The 23,855-nt window shown below is 42.2% G+C and overlaps 1 protein-coding gene across 2 annotated transcripts in view; it reads right to left on the bottom strand.

Moving 5' to 3' along the window:
- Positions 1–23,605, bottom strand: part of katnal1 (katanin p60 subunit A-like 1) — a 42,144-nt gene extending 18,539 nt beyond the window's left edge. Inside the window, exons 1-2 of one of the 2 annotated variants that reach the window (XM_060826766.1) lie at positions 23,481–23,605; positions 16,946–17,121 (exon numbers count right to left, since the gene is read on the bottom strand). In XM_060826766.1, the coding sequence (XP_060682749.1) occupies positions 16,946–17,107 (162 nt within the window). In that variant the 5' untranslated portion in view covers positions 17,108–17,121; positions 23,481–23,605. Of the gene's footprint in view, positions 1–16,945; positions 17,122–23,352 lie in introns of both variants that reach the window. The other variant, XM_060826765.1, reaches the window with a different exon arrangement.
- Positions 23,606–23,855: the final 250 nt, after the last annotated feature.

Here is a 23,855-nt window from a genome sequence, read left to right on the forward strand (position 1 = left end):
GTCACGAAATCATTATTTTGCTTCAGTTTTCCTAAAATTAACAGGTAATGCAGTGGTTAAAGGAAGGGAGGAACTTAAAACAATTACCACCACTAGGAAAAAAAGAACTGCACAAACTATAGAGTTGAAGACAGATAAATTACCAGAGCCTCATGATTATATCCTAGGGTCCTAAGGAAAGTGATATCCACTGATTATAAGAATCCAAAATTCCCTGGACACAGAAAAGGTTTCAGTGGATTGGAAACATGTTAATATAACATCCTTATTCACAAAGGGAGGGGGGAGCAGAAAGTAAGAAACTGCAGACCAGTTAGTCTAACATGAGTCATATGAAAATTGTTAGAATCCATAATTAAGGAAATAAAAACAGGACATTAAGTCAAACTACAATCAGAGTCAGTATGGTTTTATTAACAGTATATTACTGTTTACAGAATCCTTACAGTGTGGAAGCAGCCATTCTACCCATCGTTTCCACACTGATCCTCCAAAGAACATTTAACCTCGATGCACCATCTCTACTCTATCTCTATAAACCTGCATTTGCCATGGCTAATCCACCTAGCCTGCACACCGCTGGACATTATGGACAATTTAGCACTGCCAATCCACCTAACCTGTGGGAGGAAATCCACACAGACATAGGAGAATGTACAAATTCCACGCAGACGGAGGGTAAAGTTGAACCCAGGTCCCTAGCGCTGTGAGGCAACAGTGTTAACCACTGAGCCACTATTCCAACCCATATTTTGAAGATGTAACAAGCAATATGGATGATTGATATCCTGTAGATACAGCATATCTGGACTTTCAGAAGGCATTTAATAAGGCGAAACACTAAAGTTTAATGTACAAGGTAAGGTCACATGGGGTTACGGATAATTCATTAACTTGGATAGAGAACTGGTTAACCACCAGAAAACAGAGTTAAGATAAATGGGTCTTTTTCTGGTTGTCAAGACGTAGCTAGTCCAGTGCAACAGGGTTTGGTCCTTGGACCCCAAACATCTAAAATCAATATTAATGACTTGGACTTAGGGACAGAAAGTACTATAGCCAAATTTACAGATGACATTAAAATAGCTCAGAAAGTAAGCTCTAATGAAGAAATAAATTTACAAATGGATACACAGGTACATTAACTGAATGAGCCCAAATTTAGTAAATGAAATTTTATTCAGTGAGAGAGAGTTCATTCAATTTGGTCAGAAGAATAGAAAGACTGGGTAATCCAAGATGGAGGATGGGAAAAAATTTCTGGCTGTAACAGCTGCTCCTTTTGAGGTATTTTAGGTGTGGGAGGTGATTTCCTCGAATTCCAGAAGCAGCAATTACTGTTTCATATACTATTGCATTGTTTTGGAACGTTGGAAAAAAAAAGTGAAAACAACAGCAGTTTTAAAAGGAAGAACAACAGAAAGGAAGCACATGGTGAGGACAGTGCAGGAGAGAGAGAGAACCTGCACAGTTACTGCCTTTGCTGTTTGAATTCATGTATTGCTGGACATCAGAGTGCGTCTGGGAAAATTGACAAACAGTGAAATTCACAGCTAATCTTGGACAAACCTGTTCGGACGAAGTTCACAGCACAGAATCAGATAAGTTAATCGTTGTTTTACGTTGTGTCCAATAAAAAGGCTGCAGTAGTGAGTAGAGTGGGTTCTTTCTTGATTGTGTTTTTGGAGATATGCCTTTTGATTAAAAACTTAAAATATAAGCCATAACTAATAATTTAACCTGGGGCAGTATTTTGCAGAGGAATAAGACTGTTATTTTCTGGGTCTGTAGATTGTGAAGGACGAAAAATGGCCTTTAGTACAGTGATATGTACTTCTTGTCAGATGTGAGCGTTTAAAGAGAGTTTAAGGATTAGTGCAGATTATATCTGCCATAAATGCTGTTGGATGCAAATTTTATCAGACCGAATGGGGACAGTTGGAGAGACAGTTAGGAGCAATGAGGAATTTGATGGATGGCAGGAATTGGAAGAGGGGGAAAGTCTCAGATACAGTCACAAAGATGGGTTAACTCCAGGAAAAGTGAGAGAGGTAGGCACCCTAGTGCAGGAGTCTTTTGTGGATATACCCATTTCAAACAGGTATGCTGTTTTGGAAAATGTAGGGGGTGATGGATTCTCAGGGGAACGTAGTTCAAACACCCAAGTTTCTGGTATTAAGACTGGCTCTAATGCAACGAGGGGTACATTGGCTTCCAAGCCATCAATTGTGTTAGGGGATTCTATAGTCTGAGGTACAGACAGATGTTTCTGTGGCCAGCAGCAAAAAACCAGAATGGTGGTTGCTTCCCTGATGCCAGGATCAAGGATGTCTCAGAGAGGGTGCAGAATGTTCTCAAGGGGCCAGCAAGAGGTCATTGTCCACATTGGAGCCAACGATATAGGAAGGGAAAACGTTGAGATTCTGAAGGGAGATTACAGAGAGTTAGGCAGAAATTTAAAAAGGAGGTCCTAGAGAGCAGTAGTATCTGGATTACTCCCAGTACTACGTGCTAGTGAGGGTAGAAATAGGAGGATAGAGCAGATGAATGCATGGCTGAGGAGCTGGTGTATGGGAGAAGGATTCACAATTTTGGATCATTGGAATCTCTTTTGGGGTAGAAGTGACCTGTACAAGAAGGACGGATTGCACCTAAATTGGAAGGGGACTAATATACTGGCAGGGAAATTTGCTAGAACTGCTTAAACTAGTAGGGCGATGGTGCTGGTGGTGGTGGTGGTTGGGGGGGGGGGCGGGGTGCCAGGGAGATAGTGAGGAAAGAGATCAATCAGAGACTGGTACGGTTGAGAACAGAAGTGAGTCAAACAAACAGTCAGGACAGGAAGGGACAAGGTAGGACTAATAAATTAAACTGCATTTATTTCAATGCAAGGGGCCTAACAGGGAAGGCAGATGAACTCAGGGCATGGTTAGGAACATGGGACTGGGATATCACAGCAACTACAGAAACATGGCTCAGGGACAGGCAGGACTGGCAGCTTAATGTTCCAAGATACAAATGCTACAGGAAGGATAGAAAGGGAGGCAAGAGAGGAGGGGGAGTGGCATTTTTGATAAGGGATAGCATTACAGCTGTGCTGAGGGAGGATATTCCCAGAAATACATCCAAGAAGTTATTTGGGTGGAACTGAGAAATAAGAAAGGAATGACCATCTTATTGGGATAGTATTATAGACCCCCTAATAGTCAGAGGGAAATTAAGAAACAAATATGTAAGGAGATCTCAGCTATCTGCAAAGATAATAGGGTGGTTATGGTAGGGGATTTTAACTATCCAAACACAAACTGGGATTGCCATAGTGTTAAAGGTTTAGACGGAGAGGAATTTGTTAAATGCATACAAGACAATTTTCTGATTCAGTATGTGGATGTACCTACTAGAGAAGGTGCAAAATTTGACCTACTCTTGGGAAATAAGGCAGGGCAGGTGACCGAGGTGTCAGTGGGGGAACACTTTGGGGCCAGCGACCATAGTTCTATTAGATTTAAAATAGCAATGGAAAAGGATACACCAGATCTAAAAGTTGAAGTTCTAGATCGGAGAAAGGCCAATTTTGATGGTATTAGGCAAGAACTTTCGAAGGCGAATTAGGGGCAGATGTTCGCAGGTAAATGGACAGCTGGAAAATGGGAAGCCTTCAGAAAAGAGATAAGAATCCAGAGAAAGTATACTCCTGTCAGGGTGAAAGGAAAGGCTGGTAGGTATAGGGAATGCTGGATGACTAAAGAAATTGAGGGCTTGGTTAAGAAAAAGAAGGAAGCATATATAAGATACAGACAGGATAGATCAAGTGATTCCTTAGAACAGTATAAAGGGAGTAGGGAGGAGGGCAAAAAAAGGGAACATGAGATAGCTTTGGCAAATAGAATTAAGGAGAATCCAAAAGGTTTTTACAAATATATTAAGGACAAAAGGGTAACTAGAGAGAGAATAGGGACCCTCAAAGATCAGCAAGGTGGCCTTTGTGTGGAGCCACGGAAAACGGGGGAGACACTATTTTGTATCAGTATTTACTGTAGAAAAGGATATGGAAGATATAGACTGTAGGGAAATAGATGGTGACATCTTGCAACATGTCCAGATTACAGAGGAGGAAGTGCTGAATGTCTTAAAACGGGTAACAGTGGATAAATTACCAGGACCTAATCAGGTATGCCTGAGAACCCTGCGGGAAGCTAGAGAAAAGTGATTGATGAGATATTTGTATCATCGATAATCATAGGTGAGGTGCCGGAAGACTGGAGGTTGGCAAATATGGTGCCACTGTTGAAGATGGGTGGTTAGGACAAGCCAGGGAACTATAGACCAGTGAGCCTTACCTCGGTGGTGGGCAAGTTGTGGAGGGAATCCTGAGGGACAGGATGTACATGTATTTGGAGAGGCAAGGACTGATTAGGGATAGTCAACATGGCTTTGTACATGGGAAATCACGTCTCACAAACTTGATTGAGTTTTTTGAAGAAGTAACAAAGAGGACCGATGAGACCAGAGTTGTATATGTAATCTATATGGACTTCAGTAAGGCGTTCGACAAGGTTCCCCATGGGAGATTGATTAGCAAGTTTAGATCTCATGGAATATAGGGAGAACTAGCCATTTGGACACAGAACTGGCTCAAAGGTAGAAGACAGAGGGTGGTGGTGTAAAGTTGTTTTTCAGACTGGAGGTCTGTGACCAGTGGAGTGCCACAACGATCGGTGCTGGGTCCTCTACTTTTCGTCATTTACATAAATGATTTAGATGTGAGCATAAGAAGTAAAAGTAGTAAGTTTGCAGATGACACCAAAATTGGAGGTGTAGTGGACAGCAAATAGGGTTACCTCCGATTAGAAAAGGATCTTGACCTGATGGGCCAATGGGCTGAGAAGTGGCAGATGGAGTTTAATTCAGATAAATGCGAGGTGCTGCATTTTGGGAAAACAAAGCTTAGCAGGACTTATACACTCAATGGTAAGGTCCTAGGTAGCATTGCTGAACAAAGAGACCTTGGAATGCAGGTTCATAGCTCCTTGAAAATGGAGTTGCAGGTAGATAGGATAGTGAAGGTGGTGTTTGGTATGGTTTCCTTTATTGGTCAGAGTATTGAATACAGGAGTTGGGAGGTCATGTTGCGGCTTTACAGGACATTGGTTAGGCCACTGTTGCATGCAATTCTGGTCTCCTTCCTAATCGGAAAGATGTTGTGAAACTTGAAAGGGTTCAGAAAAGATTTACAAGGATCCTCCAGGGTTGGAGGATTTGAGCTACAGGGAGAGGCTGAACAGGCTGGGGATGTTTTCTCTGGAGCATTGGAGGCCAAGGGGTGACATTGTAGAGGTTTACAAAATTGTGAGGGGCATGGATAGGGTAAATAGGCAGCGTCTTTTCCCTGGGGTCAGGGAGTCCAGAACTAGAGGGCATAGGTTTAGGGTGAGAGGGGAAAGATAATGAAAGAGACCTAAGGGGCTATTTTTCAAGCAGAAGATGGTACGTGTATGGAATGAGCTGCCAGAGGAAGTGGTGGAGGCTGGTACAATTGTAACATTTAAAAGGCATCTGGATGAGTATATGAATAGGAAGGGTTTGGAGGTATATGGGCCGGTGTGACTAGATTGGGTTGGGATATCTGGTCGGCATGGACGGGTTGGACAGAAGGGTCTGTTTCCATGCTGTACATCTCTTTGACTCTGTGACAACTTATATCTAAACAGAGCGAAACCTTATTGTTTCAGTGCAGCAGTATCTGGACCTGGGTGGCCCCATGCATGAATCGCAGAGAACCAGAATGCAGGTGCAGCAGAAAACAGAAAGGCAAACTGAATTTTCACATTTATGGAGAAGAGTATAAAAGTAGGAAAGTTTGCTGCCACTCTACAGAGCATTAGTGACAGCACACCTGGAATACTGCATACAATTGCAGTCCCGTTACTTGAGGAAGGATGTGGCAGCATTGCAGGCAGTTCAGAGGAGGCTCACTGGATTGATTCCAAAGAAATGGGATTATGTCTTATGAACGAAGATTGAGCAGTTTAGGCCTATTCTTTGTCCGATCTAGAAAAATGAGAAATCAAATGGAGATATAGATAATGATAAAGGGGGAAGGCATAGTAGACATAGAAAAGATGTTTCCTCATGTTTGGCAATCGAGAAAGGAGGTCATATATTTAGAATAAGGGGTAGCAGATTTAAAATACAGATGAGGTGAAATTACTTCTCTCTAAATGGTCATGTATCTGGGGAATTTACTATCCTAGATTGTGATGGATACTGGTGCATTGAATAAATTTAGACAGATTTTTAATTATTAATGGGGTGAAGGCTTATGCAGAGGAGGCATGAAAGGGTAGTTCAGGCCGAGATAAGACTAGCCATGATTGTATCAAATGGCAAAGTAGGCTTTAGGGGGCTGAATTGCCTACCCCTGCTCCTAGTTCTTATGTTCTTAGAGAGCATGATGCATTGGTTGTAATTTTTCAAAAATTATTGTATTCCCAAAAAAAACCAAAGGATTGGAAAACTAATGTGACACGACTATTCAAAAAGGATGGAGGCAAAAAAAAAACAGGTAACTATAAGCTGATTAGCCTAACATTTATTGCTGGAAACGTACTGGAATCAATTATCAAGGAATTAATAGCAGAACATTTAGAAAATCATAATCTAGTCAAGCAGAGTTAGCACATCTTCATAAAAAAGAAATTGTGTCTGACTAATTTATTACAGTTTTTCATGGAAGTGTCAATCAGAGTGGACAGAGGTTAACCAATAAATGTGTTGTATTTTGACTTTCAGAAGGCATTCAACAACATATCTCATAAAAGGTTAAGTCAGGAGATGAGAGCTCACAGTGTTGGAGGTAGTGGATTGGCATGGATAGAGAATTAGCTCTGGGGCAGGAAACAGCAAATGGGGATAAGGGGCTTGTTCTCAGGTTGGCAATCCGTGATCAGTAGGGTTCCACAGGGATCAGTGCCGGGACTGCAATAAGTTGCAAATGGAGTATGTTGTAGGAAAACGCAAAGATGTTCATTTTTGAATGAAGAACAAAAATAACAGATTATTTAAACAGAGAAAAACTATAGCAGAAAGCTGCAACAAAGGGATTTATGGCTACTTGTGCACAAAACATAACAGTTGTAGCAGGTAAATAGGAAAGTTAATGGAATGTTGGAATGTAATGGAATGTTGAAGGGTATTGGAGTTTAAGAGTAAGGAAGTCTTAGTGCAACAGCACAAGGTTGGAGAGATCACATCTGGAATGCTGACAGCAGTGCTGGTCCACTTAAGATATAATTTCATTGGAAGCAGTTCAGAGAAGACACCTTTGGATTATCCCTAATATGGAGGGATTATATTATAAGCAAAGGCTGAACAGGTTGAGACTCTACTCACTTGAGTTTAGAATAGGGAGAAGTGGTCTCACAAGAATGTATAAGGTTCTTAAGGAGTTTGAGAAGTTTAATGCTGAGGATGATCCCCCTCATGGCAGAGTTTAGGACTAAACGGCATACTCTCAGAATTAAGGATTTGTATTAAAGATTGAGACGAGATCTCTCCAGACATCAATTGTCTTTGGAACTCCTTACCATAGAGAGCTGCGGGCAGAGTATGGTGTATACTTAAGGCACAGATAGATTCTTGGTCAGTCGGAGATTCAAGAGTTATGGAGGGAAGACAGAAAAGTGGACGTGAGGAATGTCAATAAGCCATGAGCCTACTGAGTGGCATAGCAGGCTCAAGGGTCAAGTGGCCTGCTCTTATTCCTAATATAGTCTTGCATCAATGGGCACCACTCCCTCCCAATTATTTTGGGAAGTCAAAATTAATATAACCAAATAAAGCATTTATCACAGCTTGTCTTTTTAACCCAGCTAATAACAGAAGAGGGATAAAATAAAGCAAATTATCAACAAAAATAAATCTCATGTCATATTCAAACAAAAATATGGGACATGTCAAATATAAAACCTGCTGTACTTTTCTAGACATGGAAAAAAAGATGGTATTATACAAATGCAAAGACTTCCATGATCATCTCATGAGTCAATAGGTAAAATTTCTTTATTCTCCAGCATGACTTTATCCATTCAGACTTTCCCCTGAAAGTGGTACTGAGCTGCCACATTCAACGCTACAAAACATATGCTGTAGGGTAAACCAACAATGCCATTAGGGAGGAAATTCCAGGATTTTGACCCAGCAACAGTAAAGGAATGGTGATACATTTTCCAGTCAGGATGGAGACTGGCTTGAAGGGAAACTTCTAGGTACTGGTGTTTTTAGGTATCTGCTGCCCTGCCATTCCATACGGAACTGGTTGTGGGTTTGGAAGGTACTGTTTATACAGTCAGAGATGTACAGCACAGAAACGGATCCTTCAGTCCAATTCATCCAAGCCTACCAAATATCCAAACCTAATCTAGTCCCATTTGCCAGCACTTGGCCCATATGTCTCTAAACCCTTCCTACCCATATACCTATCCAGATGCCTTTTAAATGTTGCAATTCTACCACAAAGTTTTACCTGCACATCCACCAGTATCATTTATTGTATCCATTGCTCCCTCTACATTGGGGAGACTGGACGCCTCCTAGCAGAGCGCTTTAGGGAACATCTCCAGGATACCCACACCAATCAACCACGCCGCCCTGTGGCCCAGCATTTCAAACTCCCCCTCCCACTCTGCCGAGAACATGGAAGTCCTGGGCCTCCTTCACCGCTGCTCCCTCACCACCAGACCCTGGAGGAAGAATGCCTCATCTTCCGCCTCGGAACACTTCAACCCCAGGGCATCAAGGTGGACTTCAACAGTTTCCTCATTTCACCTTCCCCCACCTCACCCAAGTTCCAAACTTCCAGCTCAGCATTGCCCCCTGACTTGTCCTACCTCCCTATCTCCTTGTCCACTTACCTACTCCACCCTCCCCCCGCCCCATCACCTTCATCCCATCCACCATTGTACTCTATACTACTTTCTCCCCACCCCCACCGTCCTCTAGCTTATCTCTTCACGCTTCAGGCTCTCTGCCTCTATTCCTGATGAAGGGCTTTTGTCCGAAACGTCGATTTTACTGCTCTTCGGATGCAGCCTGAACTGCTGTGCTTTTCCAGCACCACTAATCCAGAATCCAATTCTACCACCCTCTACCACTTCCTCTGGCAGCTCATTCCATACACGCACCACTCTCTGCGTGAAAAAGTTGCTCCTTAGGTCCCTTTTATATCTTTCCCCTCTCACCATAAACCTATGCCTTCTAGTTCCAGACTCTCCACCCCAGGGAGACAACCTTGTCCTATCCATGCCCCTCATGATTTTAAAAAACTTCTATATAGGCCACCCCTCAGTCTCCAACACTCCAGGGAAAATAGACCCAGCCTATTCAGCCTCTCCCTGCTCAAAACCTCCAACCCTGGCAACATCTTTGTAGATCTTTTCGGAACACTTACATTTCACAACATCCTTCCAAATGGAGACCAGAATTGCACACAATATTCCACAAGTGGCCTAATCAATGTCTGGTACAGCCGCAACATAACCTCTCAACTCCTGTACTCCATGCTCTGTCTAAAAACGGAAAGCATATCAAGTGTCTTCTTCACTATCCTATCTATCTGCGACTGTACTTTCAAGGAACTACGAACCTGCACTCCAAGGTCTCTTTGTTCAGCAACTATCCCCAGGACCTTACCATTAAGTGTACAACCTCTGCTCTGATTTGCTTTTCCATTTACAGTATTGTGCATTTATCTAAATTAAACTTGCTACTCCTCAGCTCATTGGCCCATCTGATCAGGATCCTGGTGTACTCAAAGGTAACCTTCTTCGCTATCCACAATATCTCCAATTTAAGAACTGTTGGTTAATTTCTGCAGTGTAAGCTGTGAACATTCCCACTTCTGACCTTATGTTGGAGGGAAGGTCATTGATGAAGCAGCTGAAGATGGTTGGGCCTAGGACACTGTCCTAAGGAACTCCTGCAGAGATATCCAAGAGCTGTTATAATTGATCTCCGTTAACCATAACCATCTTCCTAAATAGTTTATGGCAGCCATTCAGTCTGACTTAGTACCAGCTTTGATCTATGATTTTTGCCAAACTAGTTCATTTTAACCAATACAACAAATCCTTACAATTGGCTTACATATTTCATATACTTAAAGAAGAAAAGCGGATTTCTTCTCATTGTTATCCTACTAATTTGCACTGAAAAAGTTGCATCACCACAAATGAACAAACCCATCATTGCGATAAAAGATATACAATATATTTAATTTGGGAATTTGAAATCTTAGAAGAGACGCAGCAGAATGGTTTCATTTCTTTGAAGATTATTTACTGTTAATAGATCATAACGGCATTTGGAAGATAAATATATCTTATCCAAAAAAGGCATGTGATATAGTCAGTACCTAGCAGATTCTCACTAGTATTAATGGTCAAGACGATGATAGATCAGAAGCCACTCGTTAAGACTTCTGACTTCAGTTCAGAAGGAACAGTTTCATCCTAGCAGGAGTATAAAATTCTCAGTTCAAGGGAGGCAGTACCCTGGCAGAACGGTGTCAGTTTAAGAGACTTTCAAGCTGTGAGAATTTTGTATGGGAGTCTTTGAGGTATTAGAACTAGGGGGTTTATGCTACCGAAATTGAAAAATGGTTCACATCAACAGACTTGCCGACAACCATATCAGCAATTCAAGGACGAAAGTTGCTAAGAATTTAAGTAAGAAATTAAAGAGCTAAAATAAGACTGATATTAGTCTTGGATTGAGTATCTGTAAAGTATAGTGTTGGGAAATATGATAAAACTTGTTTTATTCTTTGTCTAAACTGTCTTAATATATTTAGCAACATTGGTTTACTTTGTGTGTTGGAATCATAACATCAGGCATTACTAGTAAATTGTTAACTTCATTAATCATCATCTACAGCAAAGCATTTGACAAGATGGGGAAAGGGATTTTTTGTTAAATTGTGTTCTCATCTTAAAATACTTAATCAAGTGCCAGTAAGAACACTCATTTAGTAAAAGCATCCTATTTCGCTATGCACACCTAAAACATCAAAAACTTGATGTAGAATAAGACAAAGATAGGAGAATTTATAATGCTAGAATTAATGGAGGATGGGGATTTAATAGAGCATTTATCTCTTTTGGTGACAAACATTTGAATGAGAGTTTCAGCAACAGATATGGGCAATGTCATGGAGGTGGAGATGAAAGTGAAAGTAGACTCAAACCTGAATTTCTGACCCACATCTTTTCCATTACAACGACAACCTACTTTAGTCTACTTTCACTTTCATCTCCACCTCCATGACATTGCCCATATCTGTTGCTGAAACTCTCATTCAAATGTTTGTCACCAAAAGAGATAAATGCTCTATTAAATCCCCATCCTCCATTAATTCTAGCATTATAAATTCTCCTATCTTTGTCTTATTCTACATCAAGTTTCACTTGTCTGTCAGCTAATTTTCACTGACCTACATTGGCACTTCATCCCTTAATACTTCCCCACTCACCAGTTTTCCTCTAACCCTGTCCTTTAATCAATTTTAGAAGGATATGGGGAGATCTGATTGAAACTAACAACACAGAGGCACCTGGCTAGGGTGGCTGTAGGGAAGATGTTTCCCCCAGTAGGAGAGAGTAGGCCCTGAAGAATGAAAGGGCAACCCTTTAGAATGGAGCTGAGGTGGAATTTCTTCAACCAGAGGGAGTGAATCTGTGGAACTCTCTGCCACAAAAAGCAGTGGAGGCTGTCATTGAGAGTATTTAAGACAGAAATAGCAAAGTTTTTGATTAGTGAGGGGACCAAAGATTATGGGGACGAGAAAGAAGAAGAACAGGGTTAAGAAACACATCAGCCATGATCGAATGGAGGAGCAGACTCATTGGACTGAATCTCTTATGGCCTTCTTCATTCCTTCTTCAGCTTGATGACAGATCTTTTTTCCTAACTCTGAATTAACAGCACAACGTAAATGAGCTATTCCTTTTCTTCACAGGAGAAATAAAGCACTGAAGCAAAGAATGACTGAGAAAATTAATCTTAAAGGAGGTTTTTAAAAGAATGAAAAAAATCAAAACGCATTAAGGAACAATGACAATGATATTCAGGTGGTTGAAAGACACTGCAATTAATGGTGAGATTAAGGAGAAGATGAATATGAAGACGACTAGAGTTGGACAACAAAGGAAGATTCAGCCTGGAGTACAGTGCAAGAATTTAGGTTGACACTAGAAGAGTTTGAAGTAAACAAGACATCGGTGAAGATCACTAAACCTAGAGTGCTCGGCAAGCAAGACCTGATTCAGATCAACCAGTTGAGTTTTAGATGAGCTGGGAATGTGTGGACAATAAGATTAGAGCTGGCAAGAAAATAAATTGGGTACTTAATAAACAACCTGGGCAAGGTGAAACAGTAAGTGTTATCCTTCATAAAATCATAGACTAGCTACAGGCAGATTGTTGGGTTTGAAAAGAGTTGTCCTGGGTCAGATAGGACATGTGGTATCATGGTGCTCCATTTCACATGAACCTATGATGGAAGGGAAAACAGTCAGTAATGGGAAGCAAAATATTATTTTTCTTGATATTCAGTTTGAGAATGCTTTAACCGATCATGATTTAATGTTGTATGAGCAGCTTTAAAAAGTGGTGGTGGTTTCGGTTTGAGGAAAATGGTAGCTTCTACAGTTCACTTTGTTTCCTCTCTGGAAGACTGTAGCAATGGTCGTATCCTTGAGATCAACAATGATTTTGTCTCAATCTCAGATTTTCAGGAATTGTTGATAGCAATGATGGGCGTGTTCTGCTCCTCCAAGTTTCAAAATCTCCCCAGAATCCCATCTACTCTTGCAACTTTTCCATTCCTCGTGTTTAATGGCTGTTTTTCCATTCTTAATGTGTCTAATGGCGGCTTCAATGTCTTCCAGACTAGATGAGAGTCCAAGATCATCTTCGGAGAGTTGGTGAGATTTCCTCAAATGCATTCTTGTCAATATTTTTGTCATGGTTTAGGATTTCTGTAAGTGTTTTCTCCATCAGATGTTCCATCCTTGCTCTGTACAAATTTGAGAGCAAGGGTGTTATTGGCTTGGCACCAAAGAAACCCAAGGTGTCAAGCTTGTCAGCAAGAAGCCGCAGCTCCTTTGTTTTCTCAGTCTACCATTGATATTTGATTTCCCTGTTCTCCTTTGTTACTCTGCCTTTGCTATTTGAGTTCTCCTCTTTGCCCCACTTATGATGATTTGCCAGGCAGGGAGAACTTTCCTCTTGATGAGGTCTTCAATGATGATGTCATTCTTGTTGCACTAGTGTTTGCGTTTTCTAGTCCTTCACAACACGAGATAATGACTGTTTTTAGATTTCTTCCATTCCAGTAAGATTTTGGTGAAGACATTGTTGGACAGTTACTAATCTGCTCAGCTCTTGAAGCCACTCAACATTCAGTTTTTTTTTCCTGAGCTGTTTCTTCGTCTTCAGCTGTTGCTTGTAGCATTTGCTGGACATTGAAGATAGTGATTTGTCCATCACTCCGCTGAACAGATGAAAAAGGGCATATGCCCAAAACGTCGATTCTCCTGCTCCTCGGATGCTGCCTGGCCTGCTGCGTTTTTCCAGCACCACATTTTTCAACTCTGGTCTCCACCATCTGCAGTCCTCACTTTCTCCTGCACAGATCATTGCTTTGGTAATGAGGACATCCTTTTGGTCTCAGGATAAATCGATGACTAGTCAATCATGTAGGTAAAAACAATGACTGCAGATGCCATAGATGCCTTCCAAGAAGTCTTGAGCTTGCCTTTTTTTGGTGAAATAGTGTATTGGTGATGACCAGCTGATCTGAAATGCACTGACACATGATTTGGGAAGGACAAAGCTATTTGAGATCCTAGGAACCATAGACAAACTGGATGGACTTTGTCGAGAGTATGATGCTGGAGGGGGGCATGTCAGGTTGGGCAGCAGCCGAGGAGAGGAAGAGCTGACGTTTTGGGCTTTGGGCTCTTCATCAGGTTGGTTTTTATTCTCTCTGCATCTCACTAGCTTTTAGGAAACATGCATTGGCTAAAAGGTCCACTGGCTGAAAAATCACATTGCTCAGCCATATGAAGACCTGTGATGGAAACTCATGACTTGAAGTAGACACTGTCCTTAAAGTGAGGGACAGCTGGAAATGGTCAACTTCTGTACTTTGATATTGAATTATCAATTGTAGGAAGTAGTGGAAAAAATGATGCGGGGTCATTGGTTTCACTTTCTCGGTAACAAAATTTCCAAGTTAGAAAACGTAAAACTATGAGCCCCTTTATTTTCAGAGCAATAACTTACAAGCACTGTAAATAAAAATGTTATTTATTGTTCATTTTTCAGTTTGGAATTATGTTAATAGCAATACAAAAGGTTGCAACCTAGTTTTGGTGCTTCACATCTGGGAATGAATAGTAGAAAAGTACCAATTTTAACCTTTTTTAAAAATTGGCAACATTTAATTGGTGATGAGACAAAAATATTACGTTTAATAAAAGAAAGGTTGTATCCTTAAATCCTGATTAAATGCAGTATGCCACTGGGAATGTACACTAGTTCTTCTGTTACCCTGCAGCTGTACCAAATTAGTGTGTTGAAATGTATTTGGTCAAATGCACTTAATGGTAAGGTCCTAGGGAGTGTTGTTGAACAAAAAGACCTTGGAATGCAGGTTCTTAGCTCCTTGAAAGTAGAGTCGCAGGTAGCTAGTTAGTGAAGAAGGCGTTTGGCATGCTTTCCTTTATTAGTCAGAGTATGGAGTATAGGAGTTGGGAGGTCATGTTGCGGCTGTACAGGACATGCGATAGGCTGCTTTTGGAATATTGCGTGCAATTCGGGTCTCCTTCCTATCAGAAAAGATGTTGTGAAACTTGAAAAGGTTCAGAAAAGATTTACAAGAATGTTGCCAGGGTTGAAGGATTTAAGCTATAGGGAGAGGTTGAATAGACTGGGGCTATTTTCCCTGGAGCATAGGAGGCTGAAAGGTGACCTTATAGAGGTTTATGAAATCATAAGGGGCATGGATAGGATAAATGGACAAGGTCTTTTCCCTGGAGTGGGGAAATCCAGAACTAGAGGACATAGATTAGGGTGAGAGGGGAAAGATATAAAATGGACCTAAAGGGCAACATTTTCACACAGAGGATGGTATTTGCATGGAATGAGCTGCCAGAGGAAGTGGTGAAGGCTAGTACAATTGCAGCATTTAAAAGGCATCTGGATGGGTACAGAGGAAACTCGATTATCCGAATACCAATTATCTAAAAATCAGATTATCCAAAGGGGATCTCGAGATCTCAATAAAAACATTACATCAAAGACGTGTTTCCAACAGTGATCGCATCTTTTGTTTACAGTGATTAAACAGGCACCGTCTCCAAATGATTAACCTCCCGCCCTCTCTCTCCCCTGGAGCTCTACAGAGGGGTGCACCCCCACCCCCCGGGAATAATCTCTCCAACATTGCCATGTACAGGGAACCTGTCAAACATTTGCAGTAAAATGTTGTATGTGTGGCTGTGGCTGTGTGCTATTTGGAGACTAACCCCACAAAGGCAGCTGCAGCAGCAGCAGTCTTATTGTCGGTGTCCAGTCCGGCTGCCCCGGAGAGGGGCTGGGGGTGGACTGGGGGGGGTGGTCATAGGCTCGTGCGCTTTGTGCTGGGGGGCAGGGTTGGACGTGGTTGGGGGTGGGGTCCGGCACACTGTGTGCTGCTGCAGTCTCCTGAACGGGGAGCAAACTTTAGAAGTCCAAGCCGCAGAGGAAAGGTATTTAATGGATTTTCCGAATAATCGATTATCTGAACGAAATAGTGCCCACCCACCTCATTTGGATAATCAACTCTATATGAATAGAAAGGGTTTTGGAGGGATATCTGGCTGGGTGCTGGCAAGCAGGACTAGGTTAGGTTGGGATATCTGGATGAGTTGGACCACAGGGTCTGTTTCCGTGCTGTACATCTCTATGACTCTATGACGTTTTGCATATATCTTGAGGTCAGCTTCTATATAATGTTACCAAGGAGCAGCATCTGCATAAAGGAAATAAAAGGAGGCTCAAAGTGAATTCTTAGAGTCAAGAGATCACTGTGGAAGTGAAGTGAGAGATCACGTGTTCTGAAACCTGCTCAAAACATTAGGTACAGGTAAAAGCACACAAGTGTGGTCCCATAAAAGGTGAAGCTGTAAAATAATAACTGGTAAATCATTTATTGCCCAATTCCTTTACTAATTTATTTAATTCATAAATACTTCTAATCAACCTGTTCAGACACGTCATTACACACTGCTGGGGCAGATGGCACTTGAACCTAGACCTTCTGGCTTAGATGTAAGGACACTACCACTGTACTACTAGAACATCTTTCGAATTTTACCATCTGCTGTGGTGGGATTTAAACCCATTGCTTACAACATTAGTCTATTTGTCCAATGATGCGCCCACTGCACCAATACCTCCTATTGATTTATTTAATACACTTGTTCCCCAATTCTGCATGTCAAATGTGATCTTATTTCCCCATCTAGATTTCTACCCTCATCTTTACGTTCAATTTAACTAATTTTACTTATTTCGGCACAAACCTATCAATATTGTTTAACATCATATTAAGCAACTGAAGTAGGACATATGTATTTTAATCAAGAGATATGTTATTTGATAAGGTACAAACATTAAAATTCAAAAATCGTTTGGGAATAAACAATTCTCAAGTCAGTGCTTGAATAGTAGGGAACTACAAACATTTCCTGATCTCCAAATATTTTGATTTTAAAGTGTCTTCTTCACCTCACCTCCTTTAGTAAACAATAGTGAAATTGAGATTTAAAAAAAGCTAGCCAGCAAATGTGTAAACAAGTACCCCAGGAAAATATAGGGTGAGCAGAAAATTTGATAGCCATACCTGCTGCCATTTCACCTTTAATGCTGGATCTCTGATTGACTGACTGTGTTTCTGAATCTGCTGGATTACCCCTTGGTAGTAAACCATTGAAGAATCATAGTTTCCTAAAAGGGCATATTCCCTCCCTTTTTTCACGTTATCATAAATTTCTGCTAAACTCATGTTGCTCCACGCTCCTGAAAGATGAAAATACTAGTGAATTGAACATGCTTTGGAATCCATGCATATGCATCAGAACATTTTTTAAAAATACTTGCCCCACAAAGTTTAACAAAGTCTTGAATTTTAGTCAGTGTCATCAGTTTAAAAGGTACTTTGTTTTAGAAATTACAAGATTAACTTGATTGATTTTAATTTACAATATTCACTTCATGACATTGATTAATTACAAACAATAACCTGAGAAATGGAGAGATTGATAGCAGTTGGAGTCCCAGCCATCACTACAATGTCACCTGTTTGTAGGCAATCCAAAATTAATCACACCAAACTCTTCACTTCTCATAATCCAGAGTGTTCCTCCCCTTCAAATATTTATACAATTTTCTCTTAACAAATGCATTCGTGTATCCTCAAAAAAGCATTCCATCCACCTCCAACAACATTCTGTTTAAAAATATTTCTCTCTTCAGATCTCCATTTCCCCTTTTTAGTGGCAACTTTAAATTTGATAAGACATACTTCCTCCTGATTTCTACAAGAAAAGTTTTCCCTATTCATTCTCTCAGGAACATTTCATAACTTCAAAATCCCTGAAGCCTTCTATTACTTTTACTGTGTCAGGATCAGTAAAAAATGCAGCAAAAAAAGTAGTTGAACTTACAAGATATGTGGTATCTCTGATCATTTAAAGTGCCTGCTACCAATGAGTAGAATCCATACTGTAGAACTTAGAAACACCAAGGAGCAGAATATTATCACGGGGCTTGTAAATAGACCCAACCTTAGTGGTAATATTGGGGAAGGCATTCAATGGAAAATTAGAGATGAAAGCAATAAAGTTACAGCTGTAATTGTGGATGACTTTAATCTGCAAACAGAAGGGGCAAACCAAATCAATAACAATATCATAAAGGATGAATTCCTGGAACGTTGTATGGGGTTGGTTTTCTAGCTTCAATGTATTGAGGAACCAATGACAGTCAAGGCCATTCTAGAATGGGTATTGTGTAATCATAAAGGAATAATTATCAATTTTAGCAATGCAAGGCCCCTTGGAAAGAGTGACCATAAAATGACAGAATTCTTCATTAAGTTAGAGTGCGGCATAGTTAGTTCTGAGACTAGGGCCCCCAAGTCTAAACAAAGCTCACTAGGATGCTGTGTGACACAAGCTGGCTTGGATAAACTGGGGAACATTACTTAAAGTGATGACATTGGATAGGCAATGGCAAACAGTTGAAGAGAATGGAGGAACTACGACAATTGTTTATTCCTGGTGGCACAAAATTAAACTGTGAAAGGTAGCCCAATCATGGCTAAAAAAACGAAATGAGGGTCATATAAGATCCAAGGAAGGGGCATACAAATTGGCCGAAAACAAAAGCAGAATTGAGGTTTGGGAGGAGTTTCATTTTCAGCAAAAGAGGTCAAATCAATTGAGTAAGAGGGTGAAAAGACAGTACAAAAGCTAGCTTTTGGGGAACATCCAAACTGATCATAAAAGCTAACTGCTAAACTTCAGGAGATACAGAGAAAGACAGAGTGAAGCCATGCAGGACATGAAAACATTAATGGGATTTTTAAAAATTGAGTTTGTCAATCATAGGTCTGCATAGGGTGAAGGATAAAGGTATTTGGTACGAGTTTTGGACCCAAGCAGTATTTTGGATACCAAGTCTACAGATGGTGTAAAGCGAGAGACAAAAAAAAAACTGCAGAAGCTGGAATCCAAAGTAGACAAGCAGGAGGGTGGAAGAACACAGCAAGCCGTGGTAATAGGGGACTCCATAGTGAGAGGAACTGACCGGGGTTTTTGTGGCAGCAGGCGGGACTTAAGGATGGTGTGTTGCCTTCCTGGTGCCAGGGTTAAAGACATCACAGGCAAAGTGCAGGAAATCCTCAAGGACGAAGGTGAAGAGCCAGTGGTGGTGGTACATGTCAGCACAAATGACGTCGGGAAGAAGAGGAGGAACATACAATAGCGGGACTTCGGAGAACTAGGAAGAAGGCTGAAAAGCAGGACGTCCAAGGTGGCTATCTCTGGTTTGCTTCCAGTTCCTCAGGCTGGTGAGGCCAGAAACAGGGAGATAATGGACTTGAACGTGTGGCTGGGAACTGGTGCAGGAAACAAGGATTTAAATCACTGGGATATGTTTTGCGTTAAACATAAATTATACAAGAAAGACAGTTTGCACCTTAATAGGTTAGGGAACAGCATTCTGGCAGGCAGGTTTGCTACTGCAGCACAGCTACGTTTAAACTAAGTAGCTGGGGGAGGGAACAAACTGGATGTTTAAGAAAGAAATTGAAGGGAAAGTAAGAACAAGGGAAGTCAAGAAAGACAACTGTATCAATGAGGCAGAAAACTCAAAAAGGGATCATGCTGTAAGGTTGAGTGAAATAGGAGTTGATGGGAAGGATGAGGGCAGTAATAAATTAAAAATACTATACATGAATGCACGAAGTATGAGGAATAAGATGGATGAGCTTGAGGCTCTTTTGGAAATTGGCAGATACGATATTGTGGGGAAAACTGAGACGTGGCTTCAAATGGACAGGGCCTGGGAAATGAATATTCAAGGCTACACGTGCTATCGTAATGACAGACTGACGGGCAGAGGGGGTGAGGTGGCCATGTTGGTAAGGGATGATATTCAGTCCCTTGCGCGGGGGGACCTAGAATCAGGGGATGTGGAGTCAGTGTGGATAGAGCTGAGAAATTCTAAGGGTAAAAAGACCTTATTTGGAGTTATCTACAGGGCCTCAAACAGTAGTCTGGATGTTGGATGCAAATTGAATCAGGTGCTGAAATTGGCCTGTCGCAAAGATGTTACTACAGTTATTATGGGGGATATCAACATGCAGGTAGACTGGGAGAAACCGGATGGTATTGGACCTCAAGAAAGAGACTTTGTGGAGTGCCTCCGAGATGGATTCTTAGAACAGCTGGTGCTGGAGCCTACCAGGGAGAAGACAATTCTGGATCTAGTATTGTGCAACGAACCAGAATTGATCAGGGACCTCGAAGTGAAGGAGCCATTGGGAAGTAGTGACCATAATGCAATAAGCTTCAATCTGCAATTTGAGAGGGAGCGGGTACAATCGGAAGTGACAATTTTGTGGGCGGCACGGTGGCACAGTGGTTAGCACTGCTGCCTCACAGCGCCAGAGACCGGGTTCAATTCCCGACTCAGGCGACTGACTGTGTGGAGTTTGCACATTCTCCCCGTGTCTGCGTGGGTTTCCTCCGGTTTCCTCCCACAGTCCAAAGATGTGCAGATCAGGTGAATTGGCCATGCTAAATTGCCTGTAGTGTTCGGTAAGGGGTAAATGTAGGTGCATGGGTGGGTTGCGCTTTGGCGGGTCGGTGTGGACTTGTTGGGCCGAAGGGCCTGTTTCCACACTGTAAGTAATCTAATCTAATCTAATCTAATCTAATCTATTTCTGTTGAATAAAGGGAACTATGGAGCAACGAGAGAGGAGCTGGCCAAAGTTCAATGGTACAATATCTTAGCAGGGATGACAGTGGAGGAACAATGGCGGATATTTCTGTGTAATGCAGAAGATGCAGGATCGGTTCATTCCAAAAAGGAAGAAAGATCCTAGGAGGAGGCATGGGTGGCTGTGGCTGACGAGGGAAGTTATGAAACATATAAAGTTAAAAGAGAAAAAATATAACATAGCAAAGATAAGTGGGAAAACGGAGTACTGGGAAGCTTTTAAAGAACAACAGAGGATTACTAAGAAGGAAATACGCAAAGAAAAAATGAGGTACGAAGGTAAACTGGCAAAAAATATAAAGGAGGATAGTAAAAACTTTTTTAGGTATGTGAAAGGCAAAAAAATGGTTAAGACTAAAATTGGGCCCTTGAAGACAGAAACAGGGGAATATATTACAGGGAACAAAGAAATGGCAGAAGAATTGAATTAGTACTTCAGATGTGTGTTCACTGGTGAAGACACAAGCATCTCCCTGAGGTAACAGTGGCTGAAAAACCTGAACTGAAGGGAATTTATATTTGCCAGGAATTGGTGTTGGAGAGACTGTTCGATCTGAAGAGTGATAAGTCCCCGGGGCCTGATGGTCTACATCCCAGGGTACTGAAGGAGGTGGCTTGAGAAATCGTGGATGCATTGGTGACTATTTGCCAGAGTTCGATAGATTCGGGATCAGTTCCTGCAGATTGGAGGGTGGCTAATGTTGTATCATTTTTTAAGAAAGGTGGGAGAGAGAAAGCAGGAAATTATAGACCAGTTAGACTGACCTCAGTGGTGGGAGAGATACTGGAGTCTATTATAAAGAATGAAATTACGACACATCTGGATAGTAGTAACAGGATAGGTCAGGGTCAGCATGGATTTATGAAGGGGAAATCATGCTTGACTAATCTTCTGGAATTTTTTGAGGATGTAACTCTGAAGATGGACGAGGGAGATCTAGTCGATGTAGTGTACCTGGACATTCAGAAAGCTTTTGATAAAGTCCCACATAGAAGGTTAGTGAGCAAAATTAGGGCGCATGGTATTGGGGGCAAAGTACTAACCTGGATTAAAAGTTGGTTGGCTGATAGGAAACAAAGACTAATGATAAACAACTCCATTTCGGAATGGCAGGCAGTGACCAGTGGGGTACCGCAGGGATTAGTGCTGGGACCGCAGCTTTTTACAATATATGTTAATGATATAGAAGATGGTATCAGCAATAACATTAGTAAATTTGCTGATGATACTAAGCTGGGTGGCAGGGTGAAATGTGAGGAGGATGTTAGGAGATTACAGGGTGACCTGGACAGGTTAAGCGAGTGGTCAGATGCATGGCAGATGCAGTTTAATGTGGATAAATGTATGGTTATCCACTTTAGTGGCAAGAACAGGAAGGCAGATTACTACCTAAATAGAATCAATTTAGGTAAAGGGGCAGTACAGAGAGATCTTGGTGTTCTTGCACACCAGTCAATGAAGGTAAGTATGCAGGTACAGCAGGTAGTGAAGAAGGCTAATAGCATGCTGGCCTTCATAACAAGAGGGATTGAGTATAGAAGCAAAGAGGTTCTTCTGCAGCTGTACAGGGCCCTGGTGAGACCACACCTGAAATACTGTATGCAGTTCTGGTCTCCAAATTTGAGGAAAGACATTCTGGCTATTGAGGGAGTGCAGCATAGGTTCACGAGGTCAATTCCTGGAATGGCAAGACTACCTTACGCTGAAAGACTGGAGCGACTGGGCTTGTAAATCCTTGAGTTTAGAAGACCGAGAGGGGATCTGATTGAGACATAAGACTGTTAAAGGATTGGACACTCTGGAGGCAGGAAACATGTTTCCACTGATGGGTGAGTGCTGAAATAGAGGACGCAGCTTAAATATAGACCATTTAGGACAGAGATGAGGAGAAACTTCTTCACCCAGAGAGTGGTGGCTGTGAGGAATGCTCTGCGTCAGAAGGCAATGGAGGTCCAGTCTCTGGATTCATTTAAGAAAGAGTTGGGTAGAGCTCTCAAGGATAGTGGAATCAAGGGTTATGGCGATAAGGCAGGAACAGGATACTGATTAAGGATGATCAGCCATGATCATATTGAATGGTGGTGCAGGCTCGAAGGGCAGAATGGCCTACTCCTGTATCTATTGTCTATACACCCCAAACATCAACTTCTCATGGTGCTGCCTGGCTTGATGTGTTGTTTCTTCCAGTCTCCTGTTTGTCTGCCGTCTGTTGGTTTGAACTGCATTCTTAACTGGAGTCCTTCATTCTGAAAACACGCATATTATTGTCATTTTCACACAAACTTGGTGAATGCTCAGCCAAAAGGAGAGGGAAGCAGAGGAAATCACTATTTTCAAATACATCTGCAAGAGGAGGGGCGAATTTAAGAAATGTTGTTGCTTCGGCTACACTGTGCACAGATTGCGTGTTCTAATAATAATCTCAGTTCTGCTTCCCGTGTTTTTCGGACTGGGAGCTGGTGAGTGCATTCTCGTCTCCCAGGACAACAGCACCTCGGCGTCTTCAAATACCAGGGAGGGGTGATCGCGGAAGCGTCAAGCCACGGTCAGCCTGATACCAGACACCGGTTCCTTTGCTCACACTTCATTGTGCCCAGGTCGGGGTTCATTGCAAATCCCTGCCGTCAGAGTCTCACAACATTCCCCCTCACACACCCAAGTGCGTCCACCCACCCACTCATCCATCCTCCCGCCGCTCAGTTTCAGCATCCGCCTCCGCCTGCTCCTCTCGGCCGGGACTGACCTGCAAGAGGGCGGTGATCGCTGGGCCTCGCCGGGTACAAGAAGAAAGCGCGACCCAGGCCAGGAGAGGAGGAGGAGCCTAGGAAGGCGGTGTGAGGGCGGGCTTCCCCACCCACGGTGTTGCCTTACCCGCGGGGGCCGTGGATAGGTTGCAGCTCTCGGTCTCTGTCCCCGTCCCCGTCTCCGGGTCGGTGCTGATACCGGTACCAACACTGTCGCTCACTATGCCCCAGGCCGGTGCTGGCGCCGCTGTTACACTCCGCCCCCCAGGGCAGGCGGTTACCATTGACAGCACGAGCTCTGGAAGCCCGCAATACGTCACAATCACCCCGCGGCTGCAAACACCAGCCAATCAGCCAGCGAGTTCCAGGGCGGTTTTTTTCGAAAGTAGAAAAAGTCATTGCAGAGTGTCACCATGGCCAGGGGGGAGACAGCAGGATAGACTATGGGTCATAGGCATTGGTTGAGCAACTCACTCTCACTTCATCCCTTTTCTGTCTGTTT

This window comes from Hemiscyllium ocellatum, chromosome 6, assembly GCF_020745735.1.
Source record: "Hemiscyllium ocellatum isolate sHemOce1 chromosome 6, sHemOce1.pat.X.cur, whole genome shotgun sequence".
NCBI classification, from domain to species: domain Eukaryota; kingdom Metazoa; phylum Chordata; class Chondrichthyes; order Orectolobiformes; family Hemiscylliidae; genus Hemiscyllium; species Hemiscyllium ocellatum.